The sequence below is a fragment of the Trifolium pratense genome, linkage group LG1, assembly GCF_020283565.1.
Source record: "Trifolium pratense cultivar HEN17-A07 linkage group LG1, ARS_RC_1.1, whole genome shotgun sequence".
NCBI classification, from domain to species: domain Eukaryota; kingdom Viridiplantae; phylum Streptophyta; class Magnoliopsida; order Fabales; family Fabaceae; genus Trifolium; species Trifolium pratense.
This window is the reverse complement of record NC_060059.1, coordinates 249,898-265,795: the sequence shown is the minus strand read 5'-3', so window position 1 is coordinate 265,795 and position 15,898 is coordinate 249,898. Positions and strand designations below refer to the sequence as shown.

Below are 15,898 nucleotides of genomic sequence, written 5' to 3'. Positions count from 1 at the left end.
GAGTTTTATTTGGTTAGCTCGCCATGATCGCTTAATAACAAATTACCGGAAGAGCAAAATGCATATTGGTGATCCATGGTGTAATCATTGTGTGGACATTGTTGAGGATACAATCCATGTATTGCGCCACTGTCCCTTAGCTAAAAATGTGTGGTGTTACTTGTTAAAATGCGATGACAGGGACTGGTTTTAGGATTTCTGTTGATTTTTTCTTGGTTTCAGGATTAACAATTAGAACTAACAAACAATAACTATATGATATTATTATGCTTGATGAGTCTTAACAATTTTAACATGAGAGTACTTTTACATGTATATCATCCACACATTTCTCTCAATGTTCCTTTCATGTTTCAATTAAAAACTAAACTTGCTACCAAGGTAGGTTGTGAACAAGTAGCAAATTTGGAATGCTAAAATGGAGAATTTTGATTGAAATAAATGTAATGTGTAAGATTGACACTAAATAATGTATATATTGACTCAGTTTTCAATCTTATTGTTGGAATTTACTCTATTTTGTATTGCTTGAAAATACTAATTTTACAGATATAATAACTCAAAGAAACAAAAGGCCGAATCAAGCATTTTCTTCCTCAGCATTCCCAATGCTCAAAACTATCAAATTTTCCTATCAAGTTTACACATGTACTGTGTTATTCATTTTTATAGGAAAATAAATAATTTAGCTAGCTAGGATTATTAATCATTGTCCCTCCCAAGAAGATTTTGCGAGTCAGAGTTATTTCTGTTGTTGGTGTTGTTGTTGATGTTATTGTTTCTGATGTTGTTAATGTTGGTGCTTCCCCAAGCTCTCTCTTTCCATATCAGTTCAACCTCATCAAAGGTCAATCCTTTAGTCTCAGGAACAAAGATAAGCACAAAAAGAAACGCAAGCACGGTAATGACAGCAAGAATCAAGAAAGTGAGACCAGTGCCTAAAGCTTCAGCAATAGAAAGAAATGTCTGAGACACAATGAGATTGGAAACCCAACACACAGTAGCTGACATACCCCCACAAATTCCTCTATATTCTTTAGGATATATCTCTGAGTTCATTGCCCACGGCACCGGTCCCATCCCGGGGGAGAAAAATGCAATATATAGTATCAAACCCAAAACCGCAAGCCATCCGGTAATATTTGATACTGCTGCTGCTGATGAATGATTTGAGAATGCCACAGACAAGAGAATCAAAGACGCAAACACTCCTCCTAAGCTGCAAAGAGCTAATATCTTCCTCCCTGCATGATCAATGAGGTAAATACCAAGAACTGTTCCAACAGTATTCATTGCAGCAACATAGAGTGAGATTTGTAGAGCCAACTCATTAGATCGAAAACCAGCCATTTGAACAATGGTTGGACTGTAGTACATCACTGTGTTAATGCCAGTAAACTGTTGGAATACCATAAGTCCTGCTCCAACCATGAACGCTAATCTGATTTCCTTAGATTTAAAAACATCCCCGAATTTAACATTCTTATTTTTGTGTCTGTCTTGTTCTGCCTCAGCCGTTAGAAAATCAATTTCGTCTTCAAGACGAGCCAAGTCATATATGTTGGAAATAACATCAACAGCTTCATTTTTCCTATTCTTCATGAAGAGCCATCTAGGGGATTCAGGAAGTAAAAGCATGAGAATGAATTGAATAAGTGCAGGGACGGCCGAAACACCCAACATCCAACGCCAAGTACCGGGGACATGAGTAAAGGCGAGGTTAACTATGTAAGATAAGAGTTGTCCGCCGGTGATCATGAGAGAATTAGTACTGACTAATGAACCTCTGATTTCGGAAGGCGATGCTTCCGCAATGTAGACGGGAGCTGTGACAGAAGCAATACCGACGCCTAAACCAACAAGAAGGCGTCCAATTATGAGAATGTAAGGATCAGGTGCAGCAGCCATACCAAATGCTCCAATAATGAAGATAACATCTGCAATTAGAGTTGCCTTTTTCCGTCCGTAAGCATCGTTGATCCAACCACCTGTTGCTGCTCCAACTATTGCACCAGCTATTGCCATGCTCACTATTGTTTCCTGCAGCATACTACTTTCTCTAACCGATTCAAAATCGTCTTTTATATATAGAAGAGCTCCTGATATCACACCTGCATCCATGTATGTGCCAAATTTTTACATGAAGCAAGGCTTGAAATAATTCACACTCTTGTCGCTCTTAATATATTACGACCACATTAACATATGCCATGACAAGATCTTAGTTAGTGGATGCATGGATCAAACATATGTATGTATATGCAATATATATATATATATATATATATATATATATATATATATATATATGATGCTTCTCTACTGCTAATATTGATGTTTGTGTGGATCACTACTAATTGAAATTGAAATAATAATAATAATAAGAAAGTACCTGTGTCGTAACCAAAAAGCAAACCACCAATGCCAGCGACAGCAGCGAGACCAAGAATATAGGGATTTTTAAAAAAGGACATTTTGCGTTCAGGATACAATTCCAAATACCCTGAGCTTCCTGGCGCAGATTGTATGGTAGTAGTACTAGTAGTAATAAGATTATTATCCGCCATCCTCCTAAATCCAAATTAAAATGACTCTCACAATTAATTGCCACTATATATATATATAGTCGCAGCAGCAGCAGCAGCGCCAAGAAATGCTAATTGCTAGCTAGCCCCCCCTCAAAATGGTAGGCGGAGAAGATTCGCCTATTCTGAATGTAAACCACGATCTTATTGTCGTACGTGAGGTGATGATGGCTGGGAATTTTTTTAAGATTGTATTATTTTCCTTAGGAGGAGAGGATTGATTAATTTGGAAGATGATGATTATATTATACCATTAGCTAGCTAGAAACGCTCCTAATTCTGATTGTCAAATACATTTCCTCAAAAATATATATATCTCTACCATGCATAAATAATTAGTATTTGATGTTAATAATGTTGTTTTCTATTAACATTAAAAATTGTAAAGACAAAAAACAGATGCAGTGAGTGAATGAATGAATGAATCAGTACGTACTATACCCTCCTCCCTCCCTATGGACTCAATGAACGAACCAACATTTTAGATCCTCACAATCAGCCACCCAAAACTCTACTTTATGGAACAAGTCTACATATAATATAACATTACAACAAATTTATTGGTTCTTGACTTGATCTTTAAATTGTGGGATAAAATTCTAAAATTTATTTGTAAATAAAAGAGTTTAGATGTATAATAATAACTTTTTGTAGCATACCCACCCACATGCAGTACGTATTAAAAAAGTAGTAAATAAATAAAATAAAATTGAGGGAGGTTATTTACTAATTAATGAGTGGTTAAGATAAAGTTGTATTAGCGATACTTGAGCTGTATGTTTAAAGTAACTAGAACAGGAGAGATAATATGAGGAAGTTAAGCTAAAAATAGGAATATGAATGCAGCAGTTAGTTAGTTAGTTAGTTACTTGCAAGCAAATTAACAACTAAGAACGCCGTCTTTCCTTTTTTTGTTTATTAAATTTGAAACCTCAAATGGTTGAGAATTACTTGGAACAATTCATTCGAACTCTCTAGACACAACTGTCTCAACTCCATCCATCCATATTTAGCATTGTCCACACTCTATATATATATATATATATATATATATATCATCTCTAACACCATTCTCTCTCATTCTCATTCTCATTCCATCATCACTGCCTATTCCTAATTTCCATTGCATTTACTTCATTTTGTCTTTCTTCAATTTCAATTTCAAACAAGGTTCCGCTGCCACTGAGGAGTCACAATGGTTGCCGGAATGCCAGTGAATATGGCCGGAAGCTCCGGCTACCTTGAGATGCACCCTGAACGCAAAATCTCCATGTTCCAAAATCCATACATTCTTGGAACCACATTTGCCGCCGGCATTGGTGGTCTCCTCTTCGGCTATGACACCGGTGTCATCTCCGGTGCGCTTCTATACATAAAAGAGGATTTTGATATGGTCAAGAAAAGCAGCTTCATTCAAGAGTTAATAGTTGGAATGGCGTTGTTAGGTGCAATCTTCGGCGCTGCCATTGGAGGTGTTATAAACGATGCTTTGGGACGTAAAATAGCCACTATTACCGCAGACATTAACTTCATCGCCGGTTCTCTTATAATGGCTGCTGCACCAAATCCATATGTTATAATAGCGGGTCGGTTGCTTGTTGGTTTTGGTGTGGGTATGGCATCTGTAACTGCTCCCGTTTATATTGCGGAAGCGTCTCCCACGGAAATCAGAGGTGGATTGGTGAGTGCAAATAATCTTATGATTACTGGAGGACAATTTCTTTCATTTGTTGTGAATTATGGTTTGACAAGAGTTCCTGGTACATGGCGATGGATGCTTGGTATTGCTGGCACACCTGCTGTTGTTCAACTTATTCTCATGACTATTCTCCCTGAATCACCAAGATGGCTATACATGAAGAGTAGGAAAGAAGAAGCAACTCGTGTTCTTTCCAAGATATACGATTCTCCTCGATTGGAAGATGAGATTCAACTTTTGGAAGATAATTTGGAGAAAGAACGTAAGAGTATGGCTAAAGTTCAATACAGTGATGTTTTCAGGCAGAAGGAAATCAGAATGGCGTTTATCTGTGGTGGTGGACTTCAGGCTTTCCAGCAATTTGCTGGTATTAGCATTGTTATGTATTACAGTCCTACCATTATTCAGATGGCTGGATTTAAATCAAACCAAGCAGCTCTTTTCCTTTCCCTTATTGTATCTGGTATGAATGCTGCAGGATCTATTCTTGGAATTTACCTTATTGACCGATTGGGTAGGAAAAAGCTTGCTCTTGGTAGTTTAGCTGGTGTTATTGGAGCATTGATAGTTTTGTCAGTATCGTGCTATATTATAGGACAGGGAAATACAAAAAAACTATATGGTGGGCTTGCTGTTTTTGGTTTGGCTTTGTATATTGCTTTCTTTGCACCTGGAATGGGACCTGTACCTTGGACTGTTAACTCTGAGATTTATCCTGAAGAGTATAGAGGTATGTGTGGTGGTATGTCTGCGACTGTTAACTGGGTTTGCAGTGTCATTATGTCTACCAGCTTCCTTTCTGTTGTCGATGCTATTGGGCTTGGTCAGAGTTTCATGGTTCTATTGGGTGTGTCTATTGTTGCTCTTGGTTTTATCATATTCTACATGCCAGAGACCAAAGGATTGACCTTCGAAGAAGTCGATTTATTATGGAAGGAGAGAGCCTATGGGAAGAACTACAACAAAGAAAGCCATGCGGAGAAAGCAAGTGAATGAATTTTTACATGAATATGTTTAAGTCTTCTATCCTTCCTTCTACATATATATGCAACATAAATGTATTTATGTGTGGAATGGATCATTCACTAAGCTCACTAGAGAGTGATCCATGCTCCAAGTCTTTCATATTTTTCTTTTAAGCTTGGATATTACCTGGATTGAATTTTGATACAAATGAATAAATACATTTATATATGTATGTTATGAATACTTCAACTTTTGTTTGAGGCTTATGTCAAATAACTTCCAAATCTCCCTTAAAGTTTGTTTTGAAATCTCTAAAATGATTATTGCAAGTCATATACACTTGTTAACAAAGAGAATAAACTGTGGTGAAATGCTTCAAAACCCAGCCTAAGAAGTCGTCTCTATCAGCTTCATTCTACACATACAGTGCTACTACAGCTGCAAGCTGCATGATCAATTATATTCATTGTTACAAACCGAGCTCAGAATATGAGATCTAAGGCTCACCCACGAGTCATTAATTACATGTGTTTATCTACTCAAATATCACACTTGTTTAACAGAACAAAGATCTAAGGCTCACAAGTGATCGATTTTGATGTATTCATGGTGTAAAACTTTACTATGACATGACATTGCATGAAAGTGCATTTCAAAGGTTCCGTATGGTCAATTTTAAAATTAAAAAAATTTCAAAAATTATATATGAAGTGTGCCTCTTCATTTAGCATGTACACCAAGATCCAAGGCTTCTTGATGCACCACGTATATATTTGTCAAAAACTTTAAGTGAAGTTATTTCATTAACTTTCAGATAAAGGACCTATTTGACGGACGAAGATGATTATAGTTCTTCAGATTTATTGATTTTCCCAATTTGATGATAATTTGAAGGATTCAGTTGATACATTTTAAAATCTTAAAGGGCCTTATTTGAAGAAGAAAAAAAGCTTAAATGATATATTTGATACAAACGCAAAACTTAAAGACCTTTTAATACTCGAATCATTTTCCTACTAATCTGGCAAAGCAAGGATTGGAAACCTTTATCTGAAAGTTAATGAAATAACTTCACTTAAAGTTTGTGACAAATATAAGAAGCCTTGGACCTTGGTGTACATGCTAAATGAAGAGGCACACTTCATATATAATTTTTGTTTTTTTTTGTTTTTAATTTAAAATTGACCATACGGGACCTTTGAAACGCACTTTCATGCAATGTCATGTCATTGTAAAGTTTTACACTATGAATACATCACAACCGATCACGTGTGAGGTTTTAGAAGTAGTTATGATCAATTGAAAATGTAAAATTTATTTACACAGAGTGTATATATAAATTAATTTAAAATATGAAATACAATGTATAAATTTTTTTTTGGTAACAATGTATAAATTTTGTAAAGCAATAGATGTATCAATTAGAGAAAAAGAGGAAATTAATATTGGTGATTGTCATTTTTTCCATTTTGGGTACTACAAAGTAGTTAATTTACTTAGATAACGACAATAAACTAGAAAAATAGTTAATGATATTATTCTACACTACCTACAAAATACAAAATCTGCTTGTGTTGTGTCTGTGAGATAACATATTTTCACTAGAAAAACGGGGAGTTATGGAAGAAAGATTGTCTCCACTCTTCAAACATTGCTTGGTTCCAAAGGCAGAAGGAAAAATAAAACAAATTCCCATGATCAGTTGTAGATGAAGTGACATCCATCGTAGCCTGTTGAAAAGCAAAAAGTAGCATTAGTGATAAACCAAAACTTGGATCAATTATGAGTTTCTTTGGCATAAAACTAACCAAAAAAGTTTACTTAATTAAAATGTATAATCAAATCTATAATTTTTATGATCATGAGACTCACTAGGATCAACCGAAACCAATATGGCTGTCCCTCCAAACTCACAAGTGCCACCAGAACCTTTAGTCCTCTGCCAGTAACTATTGAAGGCATATGAAGCATGTGCATATACACTGTCGGGCTGAAAGCAAGGCCCATTGGGCTGAATCGAAGTGCAATCCGCTCCTGACCAACAAGCATAATTCATAGCTTCTTCAATGATTGGGTCCGGAACTGAAGCCTTAGCCACACACCACAAGGTTGCTTGTGGGGCAGTGTTGGGAGGCGGCAGGACACTTGGTGGTGGATAGACCACGGGTGGCTGAAACACAGTTGGGCTTGGGACAGTGCCTCCACTAGGGCTTGGGACAGTGCCTCCACTAGGAGATGGAAAAGTACTTGGTGGGCTGGGGATGGATCCACTGCCGCCAGTAGGGGAAGGTATGAATGGTGGTGTGGGTTCATAGTATGGTGGGGCAGGCTCAAAATAAGGAGGGCTCGTCGATGACTCGGGTGGGCCTGGATAAATGATGGGTGGATTAAATATAGGCTCTGGTGAGCCTGGTATATTACTGGGTGGACTTGGAACAGTTTCGGGTGTTGGTGTAGGTGTTGGAAAATTTTCTGGTGGGCTTGGTGTTATGGTTGTTGGGGTTGGAGGTGGGCTTTGGGCTGGAAGATCAGGTGAAGAGTAATAGTAAGGAGGTGTTATGGTTGTTGGGGTTGGAGGTGGGCTTTGGGCTGGAAGATCTGGTGATGGTAGGGTAGGTTGAGAGCCTGTGGGTGTTGGTGGAACATTGATAGAAGGAGTACTGCTACTTGGTGGTGGATATACACAATATGGAGGGCTGTTTTCTGGAGCTATTGATTCATAAGGAGGCAAAGACAATGGAGAGCTAATACTGTAGGGTTGTGCATTTGATGAATATATAGATGGGTAAAAATCAAAATGTTTCATTATTTTCAACTTCTTTGGATTCGTGTTGATTACATTCTTTCTGTGTTTAGGGGCTTTCAATAGTCTTATTGATTTATCTGCATCTGCAAAGTGGGAAGTAAAGAGACTTTTCAACTGTGAATGAAGTTACTGTCATATAAGATTTGTTTGACTTCAATAACAAACATAATAATGCAATGCAATTGTAACTATACTCTTGGTTATTATTTATCACAAACAAGTTATAAAGATGCATCTAAATATGACATGCAAACAACTTCCATATACGACCCATCTATGCAAGATAATGGATTCCTTTTCCTGGTTAGTTATTTTAGTAGTAACTTCGAATTTAGGATGACATGTTTTGTACGATTTCCCTCTATTTTCAATTTAGAAAATTGGTAAGAAAAAAAGACACGTGGATGAACAAATTTACCCTTGGATAAAGATGGCTTTGCTTACCACAATGAGTGAAAGAAATAGTAGCTAAAGACAGGCAGAAAATTAGTATTCCAACATTCATTCTTCCTCTGCTTGTTGCCATGATCCACTTGCTGTTACTGCAATGCCACCAGATACTTCACTATTATATTGCACTCCAGTTCCAGTGCACTGAAAGACCTAAAGATAGAACGATGGGAGGTTTTATATACATATACAAGCTATTTGGCAACCTATAGAATTGCCAAGAGTAAACGAAGAAGAGTAGACAAGTGGTTCTGTTTGGGATAAAGATTGATACTTTGGGGAAGAGTAGACAAGGGGTTCTGTTTGGGATAAAGATTGATTCTTTGGGTGACAACTTTGATGATGCACTGCTATATTTGGTTGGAGATGTATTGTATTCATGAAGGAAAGGTAAAAGTGCAGAAAAAGTCTCTCATAAATGTGTATTTTATAGGTATTATTAGTGCACCGTCTAAACAATTACTATAATTTTGTGTTTCCATGAGCTCATTTCATGGTGGTATATATGCTTACTTGGCCCTTTGGAAAAGTTGAAAGTCTGGTTTTTTAAGCTCCTTTTTATTTGCTTGCTTTCTACTCAAAGCTCGCTAACTCTCTTTTTCCCTCGATGAAAGACTAGAACTTCCCTTCTTGTGGCGTGAGAAAGAGGGATTTGTCACATTAGATACAAACCAACTGTCAATTAGATATGAAAACAGAAAAACGACTCAGTATTATAAACCTCAATTAGAATTTATGCATAGAAGTTCTCTCATGGTTGATAAAAAAATTAAGAGAACAAAGAATTAAATAAAATGAATAATTGTAACATAACTTTATATAAAGTGCATCCAATTTTGTGTCTAACTGGAGATGTTTCTTCCAGTATCATTTTCCAACTCATCTATACTAGTACAATATTTTTGACAAAAAATAAAAATAAATAAAAATACTAGTACAATACAAATACACACTATTTTTTGTTTTGTTTAATTCCTAGTTTTTGTGTTTTCAACTTTTTAAAATCCTTCTCTCCTATTTCTGCTGCTATTTGGAACATGCCTACCTAAGCAGGCAACTCACGAGGAACAAGAAAGCATGCATACACCTGGTCGATATGCCCATGCTGGGGGTAAGCGAGCATACTTTTCCATTCCTGGTTGCTCATCAAAAGGATGTTCCACTAATTTGAGTAGTCTACGAACTTCTCCAAAATCACCGATTTCTGCAGCATCAATTGCAGTCTGGCAGAGATAGTTCCTGAGAATGTATTTAGGATTTACCATATCCATCAAGGTCTTCCTCTGATCATCAGAAATTTCACTGGTAGAGAGCTGCATAAACCCAAAGCAATAAAGGGAGGTGTCAAAAGCACAAGCCATCTTGGTCAATTGATTAATCACACATAAATTATCACTGCAACTTATGCAACAAGAAGGTCGATATCTTATCAAATCAACAATTTGTGACAAGGAAAAAAGTAAATGACACTGATCATATCACATGGACATGACGACCAAAATTTCAGAAGGTGCCCAAATCCATGACACTACTTGGAAAGCCCAATAATATTCAAAGCCTTCAGCTAATTTAAAAACGAGTACTTGCTCATCTGTATCTGTAATCTGAACAGAAATGTTGCAATGATAGTATGCGTTTTAGAAACTTCTGGTTAAATAAAGATAAATAAACCAAAAAACTTTACAAGCATTGATCCAAGAGATTGTGCCTCTTGAAAATTCTAAAAGGGAGAGGAATTAAGGTAGAACCTTGTCAAAAGTCAAATCATATGATGCGAGCGGTACATATTATAACTTTTGTGCCGAAGAATAAATGGGGATGACTAGCAAATGGATATGAACACCTAACAACATCACAGTTCCGCAGGTTCTTTATAAATATATATAAGCCAAACCAAAAAATTGACATAAGTTTCAAGGCAACAGATTTGCTGAGAAAAATTGTGCAATCAAACCCCATAGATACAAAATAAATGAAATAATTCACTATAAATATGGCATAATAAGCTTAGACATATTATTTGTCTTTTTGGTTCAAGCATTATTTTCTACAAGTGCATTAGATAACCAAAGAAAAACACATAAAACAATTATACCTCGTGTATATAGGTTTTCAACCAACTTGTCCATGCTTCTTTACGCTCTTTACCAATATCTAACAGCACTGACTTTAGTGGCACTAACAATTCATCATCTGGAATGCTTGTGTCCGCTTTAATATTTGAGAGTGTACGAAAGAAGTTTGTATAATCAACTTTGTCAACAGCCATATTAGTAAGAAGTTTGCCAATCAGCTGTTTATTATACTTAGGGAGGCCAAGCTTTTTGGTCATTATATCTTGATAATCATCCATAAATCTGGTTCCATATCTGAAACAGACCAACCATAAGGTGAAATTTTCTCCAATTGGGGGGGGGGGGGGGGGGGGGGCTATTAGAAATGTTAATGTTACCTTTCCAAAGCATAGTCAGCCTCTTTCTCATTTATTAAATGAGCAGATGCCAGTGTTGAGGTAAACTGTGCAAGATTCCATAGACCAATGTCAGGCTGGTTTGCAAAGCAGTACCTTCTACCTGGAAGGTCTGTGGTATTTGGGGTAAATTTAGGATCAAAAGCATCTAAAAACCCAAATGGACCATAATCAATAGTAAGACCCAAAATGCTCATGTTATCCGTATTCATCACACCATGAGTGAAACCAACCCCCTGCCATCTAGCAATCGTGGAAGCAGTGCGCTCAGCAATCTCCACTGCCCATGCTGATATAGAATACCATTAAAAAGAACAAAAGATTTAGTCAGCATTGTAGTTATACTTTAAATAAAATTCAGAAAAGCAACTGAATAAGCCCATAAAAATGAAGATGACAGAATCATGTCACTAGTAAAAAAAATGGTTCAATTGTAAAGTTATAATACAGAGGTTAAGTGTACTCTGGTAACTGTGTGTAACTACATAAGACAGTTTGTTAAATTTGGAGTGATAGTGGAAATGTTGACAATTTACAGCCACTTTACAAAATCATACACAAGATTTTAACTTCATACAGCCTCTTATTCCCTACTTTCAAAAAGTGCTTGAAAGCAATTTATATAAAAAATTAACTGGGCCATACAGGTCTACTAGGCAAGGCCCAAAGTCCTGCCACCAGACCAACCCTATTACTTGGACCCCATCCAGGCTACCCACATCCAACACCAAGAATAACAGACCTGGCTAATTAAATTTACTCAACATAATGAAGCGATACACTTGGACAACCGTCAGAATACGATGGAATTGGTGTATAAAGAAATTTCTTTCCATGACCATGACAAAGATGATTCTGGGTGTTATCTCCTCACTCCATAGTCTAAACACACTGATTTCTCAGTCTCTTTGTTTTGGGTGTCGGATCCTTTATATACCCCATGCTGCGACTGGCCAATTGTAGAGCTTTTTAGCATGGCCAAGGCCACTGCTGAGTGGCCTTCCTAGTCCGAGGCAGGAAAATTAACTGAATGTTCAGGTTCATAACATAGTTAACAGAATCATCTTGTTGGTAATAATAAAAAATCTGCATCATCATGCTGCAAGGGGAACAATGCCTCCCAAACTCCTTATTAGAATTTTTGGGGTGAGTCTAACTCAATCTTACAAAACTAAGGTGAGGGTTGCATTCATTTATAAACCCACGTTAAGGCCATCTCTCATCCAATGTGGGACTCTTATCAGTTATCACACCCCCTCACGCCCAACACTATTGAGGGTTGCACTCACTTATAAGCCCATTTTCTGGCCATCTCTCATCCAATGTGGCACTCTTAACAGTCCTCATACATAAAGGTAAAGATTTTCACTCCATAGTCTAAACACCCTGATTTCTTAGTCTCCCTGTTTAGGGTGTCAGATCCCTTATATACCCCATGCTGCAACTGGCCAATCGTGTAGCTTTTAGCATGGTCAAGACCACTGCTGAGTGGCCTTCCAAGTCTGAGGCAGAAAAAGCAACTGAATGACGTGGTTCATAACATAGATACCAGAATCATCTTGTTGGAAATAAAAATAAATATGTTGTCTGAGTTTTAAAGGAGCCAAATAACCTTCTTTATGACACATGAATAGCAATGATCTAGAAGATATAACATGACAAAAACTAACAAGTGCTTTTTCACTAGAAAGAAAAATGAAGTTTCTTTTCTTTTTTATTTACATTCAAGTAAACCAAAAACACTGAAAATAGATGGTGCAAATTATCATCGTTCCTTTTCAACCAAAATTGGAAGTTGTATTATAGCCTCAACACTAATTACAGAAAATCACAGCCATACCTCCACACAGTAGTTTTGTACAAAATTTGATATCATATCATAGTATGATGAAGACAGTCTAATCCAGAAAATATAAGCTTGACCAGTCCAAGATAGAAAAAGTTTCACTAGTTTGTGTGTTGGGCTAGACTGTAACATCTTATTGCCTTACAATTTAGAACAGTTATGTTATTCATCTCTAGAACAGTTATGTTATTCATCTCTATAGACTGTAACATCTTATTGCCTTACAAAATCAGGTACTACTACTAGTGTTGTTAAACGGCAGTTGTGACGGAATGGTGTCGCATCGCAGGTTTTGTGTCAGCCACCATTGGCAATGTGTGAAACACCACCTGCCATGGCGGCGCCACAGGTTGCATTCCCATGTTTATATGGCAGAATTTTGTCCCTCTGGCAAAAACTGCCAATCCTTCATTGACAACATTGGATACTAGTACTACCATTGTCTACGCAAGGGATTTAGTCTTGTGATTTTTTTCTTAATTTGTAAGGTATTTGGGCTCTTACTTATGTTTGTAACAGCTGACTTTTTTAGTTTGGGCATTAAGTTCAGGATTACTTGGTCCCCAAGTTTCAGCTACTCATTTGAATTCATGTAACCAATTTACACGAAAAACAATGAATGAGGAAATTAGGGCATTAGCCAAACTGATATTTAAGCTGAAGGGCCAAATAAGTGAATAACCACTCAAAAGTGGTTATTCAGTTCTCAAACTCCAAACTGAGCAACAATGTTTCGTCGCTATTCAGTCCTTCAACATAAATTTAGATGTAAAAAAGTAACCCCTCCTAAAAGAATTATTTACCTGCATACTTGTTTGATGTAAGATCCACGACAGAATGATCTTCATCGCCAGTGCTGAAAGATAAGCTTTCACTCTTACTCATGTTTTCGATATGAGGAAAGTGGTGCTTAATAGCATAGTCTGCCAAAACACGAACAATTTCCAGGTCCTCATTACCTCTGGAGGCATGTATTTGGTATGAACCAAAACGTAGGAAAGATTGAGCAACTCTGCAGACGATTGCACCCTGTTCTTCCTTTGGATTGCCACTGCATGTGTGATATCAAAAACATATTAAAGTAATTAATTTTTCATCAGTGCAGAATAATACACTTCTGTAAACTCAGGGTTTGATCTCCCATTCCAACATATAAAAGTACTTAATTTTTTATATGTGCAGACTCTTCCACAAACCTAGGTTTTGATCTCCAATTCCATATTTTTATAATACAAAATTAAAATACAACTTTTACTTGTTTTTTTGTTTGGTGAACTAAGGGTTAAGTCTACTATGCATTGAATATGACACTTGAATTTTAAAAAATTGATATTGAAAATGCTAAGATATAGAGAAGTTTATTCATGACATATATGGTATATAGGGGAAAAAGGATTCATTATGTCATTCATTCTATGAACCACGACTTTGCAAGACAAGAACTTGGTTTATCATCTAAATATGCAGAGGCTGGAATTTGGAATAAACCATAACAAGCTAGAGGCAATTAACAATAGTGTAAGTTGAGACACGTATTATAAAAAGTGAGCATTGGTGAAAGTTGAGAAAGCATACTCGTAGAACATGTCTCGAGTGACCAACTTTCCAGTGTTAACAAGACAAAGAGCACGGGTTGTTGGTATCCCCAGGTGATGCATAGCTTCACTGCAAAGGAACTCCCTGATGCTGCTACGGAGCACAGCAAGGCCATCAGCAAAACGACTGTAAGGAGTCTTCCCGGCACCTTTAAGCTGCAGTTCCCACCTTTGAGAGTTTGAATTGAGTATCTCCCCAAGAGTAATTGCCCTGCCATCACCCAACTGGCCAGCCCACATACCAAATTGATGTCCACCGTAGCACTGAGCATAAGGCAACCTGTATAGAAGGAATGTGAATGATAGGGCATATTAATCAGGCAAAAGATATATGATAGTAAGTACACTTACGCTCCAACCAAAGGTGTTGCACCAGAGAAGAAAAGGGGAAAATCTGGCCTTTCAAATCTGAAATTGAAAGAGATGAATTTAGTAACATGATGATGGATCTAATAATAATAATAATAATACTAGAGTACAATTAGGAATAGGAATAGGAATGGGAATGAATGAACAGACTCTTTATTGTCCAAGTCAAGTAGGTCGGCAACAGATTGAGACCATATAACGAGTTGAGGATCATCTACTTGAACTGATGGAGATACTTTTGTATAACAAGCATGCAACACCTAAAGAAGAACAAAACAAACATCATCATCAGAGATTTTAATCAATCGAGATTGTAAAGACCTAATTTGAATTGAATAAGAACCTCTCGGGGAAAGGGATCGGTTCTGGGATCAGAGGGTAATTCTCTGACAAAGGAATTATCCCAATTGAGATCTTCGAGGCTCTTCTTCTTATTATTATTAGGGCTGATGAGAAGGGTTTGATTCTTAAAATCTTGAGTAACAGAGTCTAACAGCGGTGCCGACAATCCATCCTCTGGCGAATCCATCAGTCTGCAGCATGCAACAGTACGACTGCGGCGAGGGTATAAATGGAATTTCCTTCTTGTTGTTGTGGCGCAGCGTCGTAGGAGAAGAGAGTGAGAATGAGAAAAGAAACGAGGGAATAATAAGGTTGTTGTATTGAGACTCAGAGTTAGTAATACCATCATGTTTTCTTCTCTTTTCTATTCAATCAATATTATCAAAATTTCATTTCATGTTCTCTCTCTTTCCATTTCGGTCGGGTCAACACAAACACCAACACGTAGCTTAGGTACACTATCCTTAATTTGCAATTCAAATTATTCTTTAAAAAACTAAAATTATCATTCAAAAATTTTTGCATTACAATTTCTCTAATTTCATGTTCTTCACGACATCCTAGTTTCATACTAGACTAGATTCATAGTGGGTTTTTTTTTGTGTGTCACACTGCCTTATCTGTTGCTCATAAGCATACACGTAACAACGTCCTCTAAATTTAACTCTAATTTTACATTTTCATCCACTAAAATGAATTATATTTTTTGTTGATAAAAAAAATTATATTTTTGGTAAATAAAATGAATTTTACTATTTCTGTCGAACAAA

At 36.7% G+C, this 15,898-nt stretch overlaps 4 protein-coding genes across 4 annotated transcripts; 1 reads left to right on the top strand and 3 right to left on the bottom strand.

Moving 5' to 3' along the window:
- Positions 1–410: 410 nt before the first annotated feature.
- On the bottom strand, positions 411–3,256 carry LOC123899651 (inositol transporter 1-like). Its single transcript, XM_045950840.1, has 2 exons — positions 2,393–3,256; positions 411–2,111 (listed from the first exon to the last, which is right to left on the bottom strand). The coding sequence occupies exons 1-2, from the start codon at positions 2,565–2,567 to the stop codon at positions 703–705; spliced, it is 1,584 nt and encodes a 527-aa protein (XP_045806796.1). The 5' UTR covers positions 2,568–3,256; the 3' UTR covers positions 411–702.
- Positions 3,257–3,670: 414 nt separating this feature from the next.
- LOC123902523 (inositol transporter 1-like) lies at positions 3,671–5,485 on the top strand. The gene has a single exon (XM_045952281.1). It carries the CDS (start codon positions 3,781–3,783, stop codon positions 5,278–5,280), a length of 1,500 nt encoding a protein of 499 aa, XP_045808237.1. The 5' UTR covers positions 3,671–3,780; the 3' UTR covers positions 5,281–5,485.
- A 1,193-nt stretch (positions 5,486–6,678) lies between these two features.
- On the bottom strand, positions 6,679–9,181 carry LOC123907578 (extensin-like). Its single transcript, XM_045957897.1, has 3 exons — positions 8,501–9,181; positions 7,123–8,139; positions 6,679–6,980 (listed from the first exon to the last, which is right to left on the bottom strand). The coding sequence occupies exons 1-3, from the start codon at positions 8,580–8,582 to the stop codon at positions 6,949–6,951; spliced, it is 1,131 nt and encodes a 376-aa protein (XP_045813853.1). The 5' UTR covers positions 8,583–9,181; the 3' UTR covers positions 6,679–6,948.
- A 110-nt stretch (positions 9,182–9,291) lies between these two features.
- On the bottom strand, positions 9,292–15,790 carry LOC123907568 (protein adenylyltransferase SelO). Its single transcript, XM_045957887.1, has 8 exons — positions 15,130–15,790; positions 14,937–15,046; positions 14,769–14,825; positions 14,398–14,697; positions 13,626–13,873; positions 10,959–11,265; positions 10,602–10,875; positions 9,292–9,819 (listed from the first exon to the last, which is right to left on the bottom strand). Exons 1-8 carry the CDS (start codon positions 15,475–15,477, stop codon positions 9,565–9,567), a joined length of 1,899 nt encoding a protein of 632 aa, XP_045813843.1. The 5' UTR covers positions 15,478–15,790; the 3' UTR covers positions 9,292–9,564.
- Between the last annotated feature and the right edge of the window lie 108 nt (positions 15,791–15,898).

Bases quoted from the DNA above. Each gene is read 5' to 3' on its own strand.
- LOC123899651 (XM_045950840.1), bottom strand. From the start codon at position 2,567: ATGGCGGATAATAATCTTATTACTACTAGTACTACTACCATACAATCT. The intron at 2,112-2,392 runs GTACTTTCTTAT...ACATGGATGCAG, and splicing joins GCTTTTTGGTTACGACACAG to GTGTGATATCAGGAGCTCTT.
- LOC123902523 (XM_045952281.1), top strand. From the start codon at position 3,781: ATGGTTGCCGGAATGCCAGTGAATATGGCCGGAAGCTCCGGCTACCTT.
- LOC123907578 (XM_045957897.1), bottom strand. From the start codon at position 8,582: ATGGCAACAAGCAGAGGAAGAATGAATGTTGGAATACTAATTTTCTGC. The intron at 8,140-8,500 runs GTAAGCAAAGCC...CCCACTTTGCAG, and splicing joins TATTTCTTTCACTCATTGTG to ATGCAGATAAATCAATAAGA. The intron at 6,981-7,122 runs GTGAGTCTCATG...GCTTTTCAACAG, and splicing joins ATTGGTTTCGGTTGATCCTA to GCTACGATGGATGTCACTTC.
- LOC123907568 (XM_045957887.1), bottom strand. From the start codon at position 15,477: ATGATGGTATTACTAACTCTGAGTCTCAATACAACAACCTTATTATTC. The intron at 13,874-14,397 runs GTATGCTTTCTC...TCACACATGCAG, and splicing joins ACTCGAGACATGTTCTACGA to TGGCAATCCAAAGGAAGAAC. The intron at 11,266-13,625 runs GTAAATAATTCT...ATTCTATATCAG, and splicing joins TACATCAAACAAGTATGCAG to CATGGGCAGTGGAGATTGCT.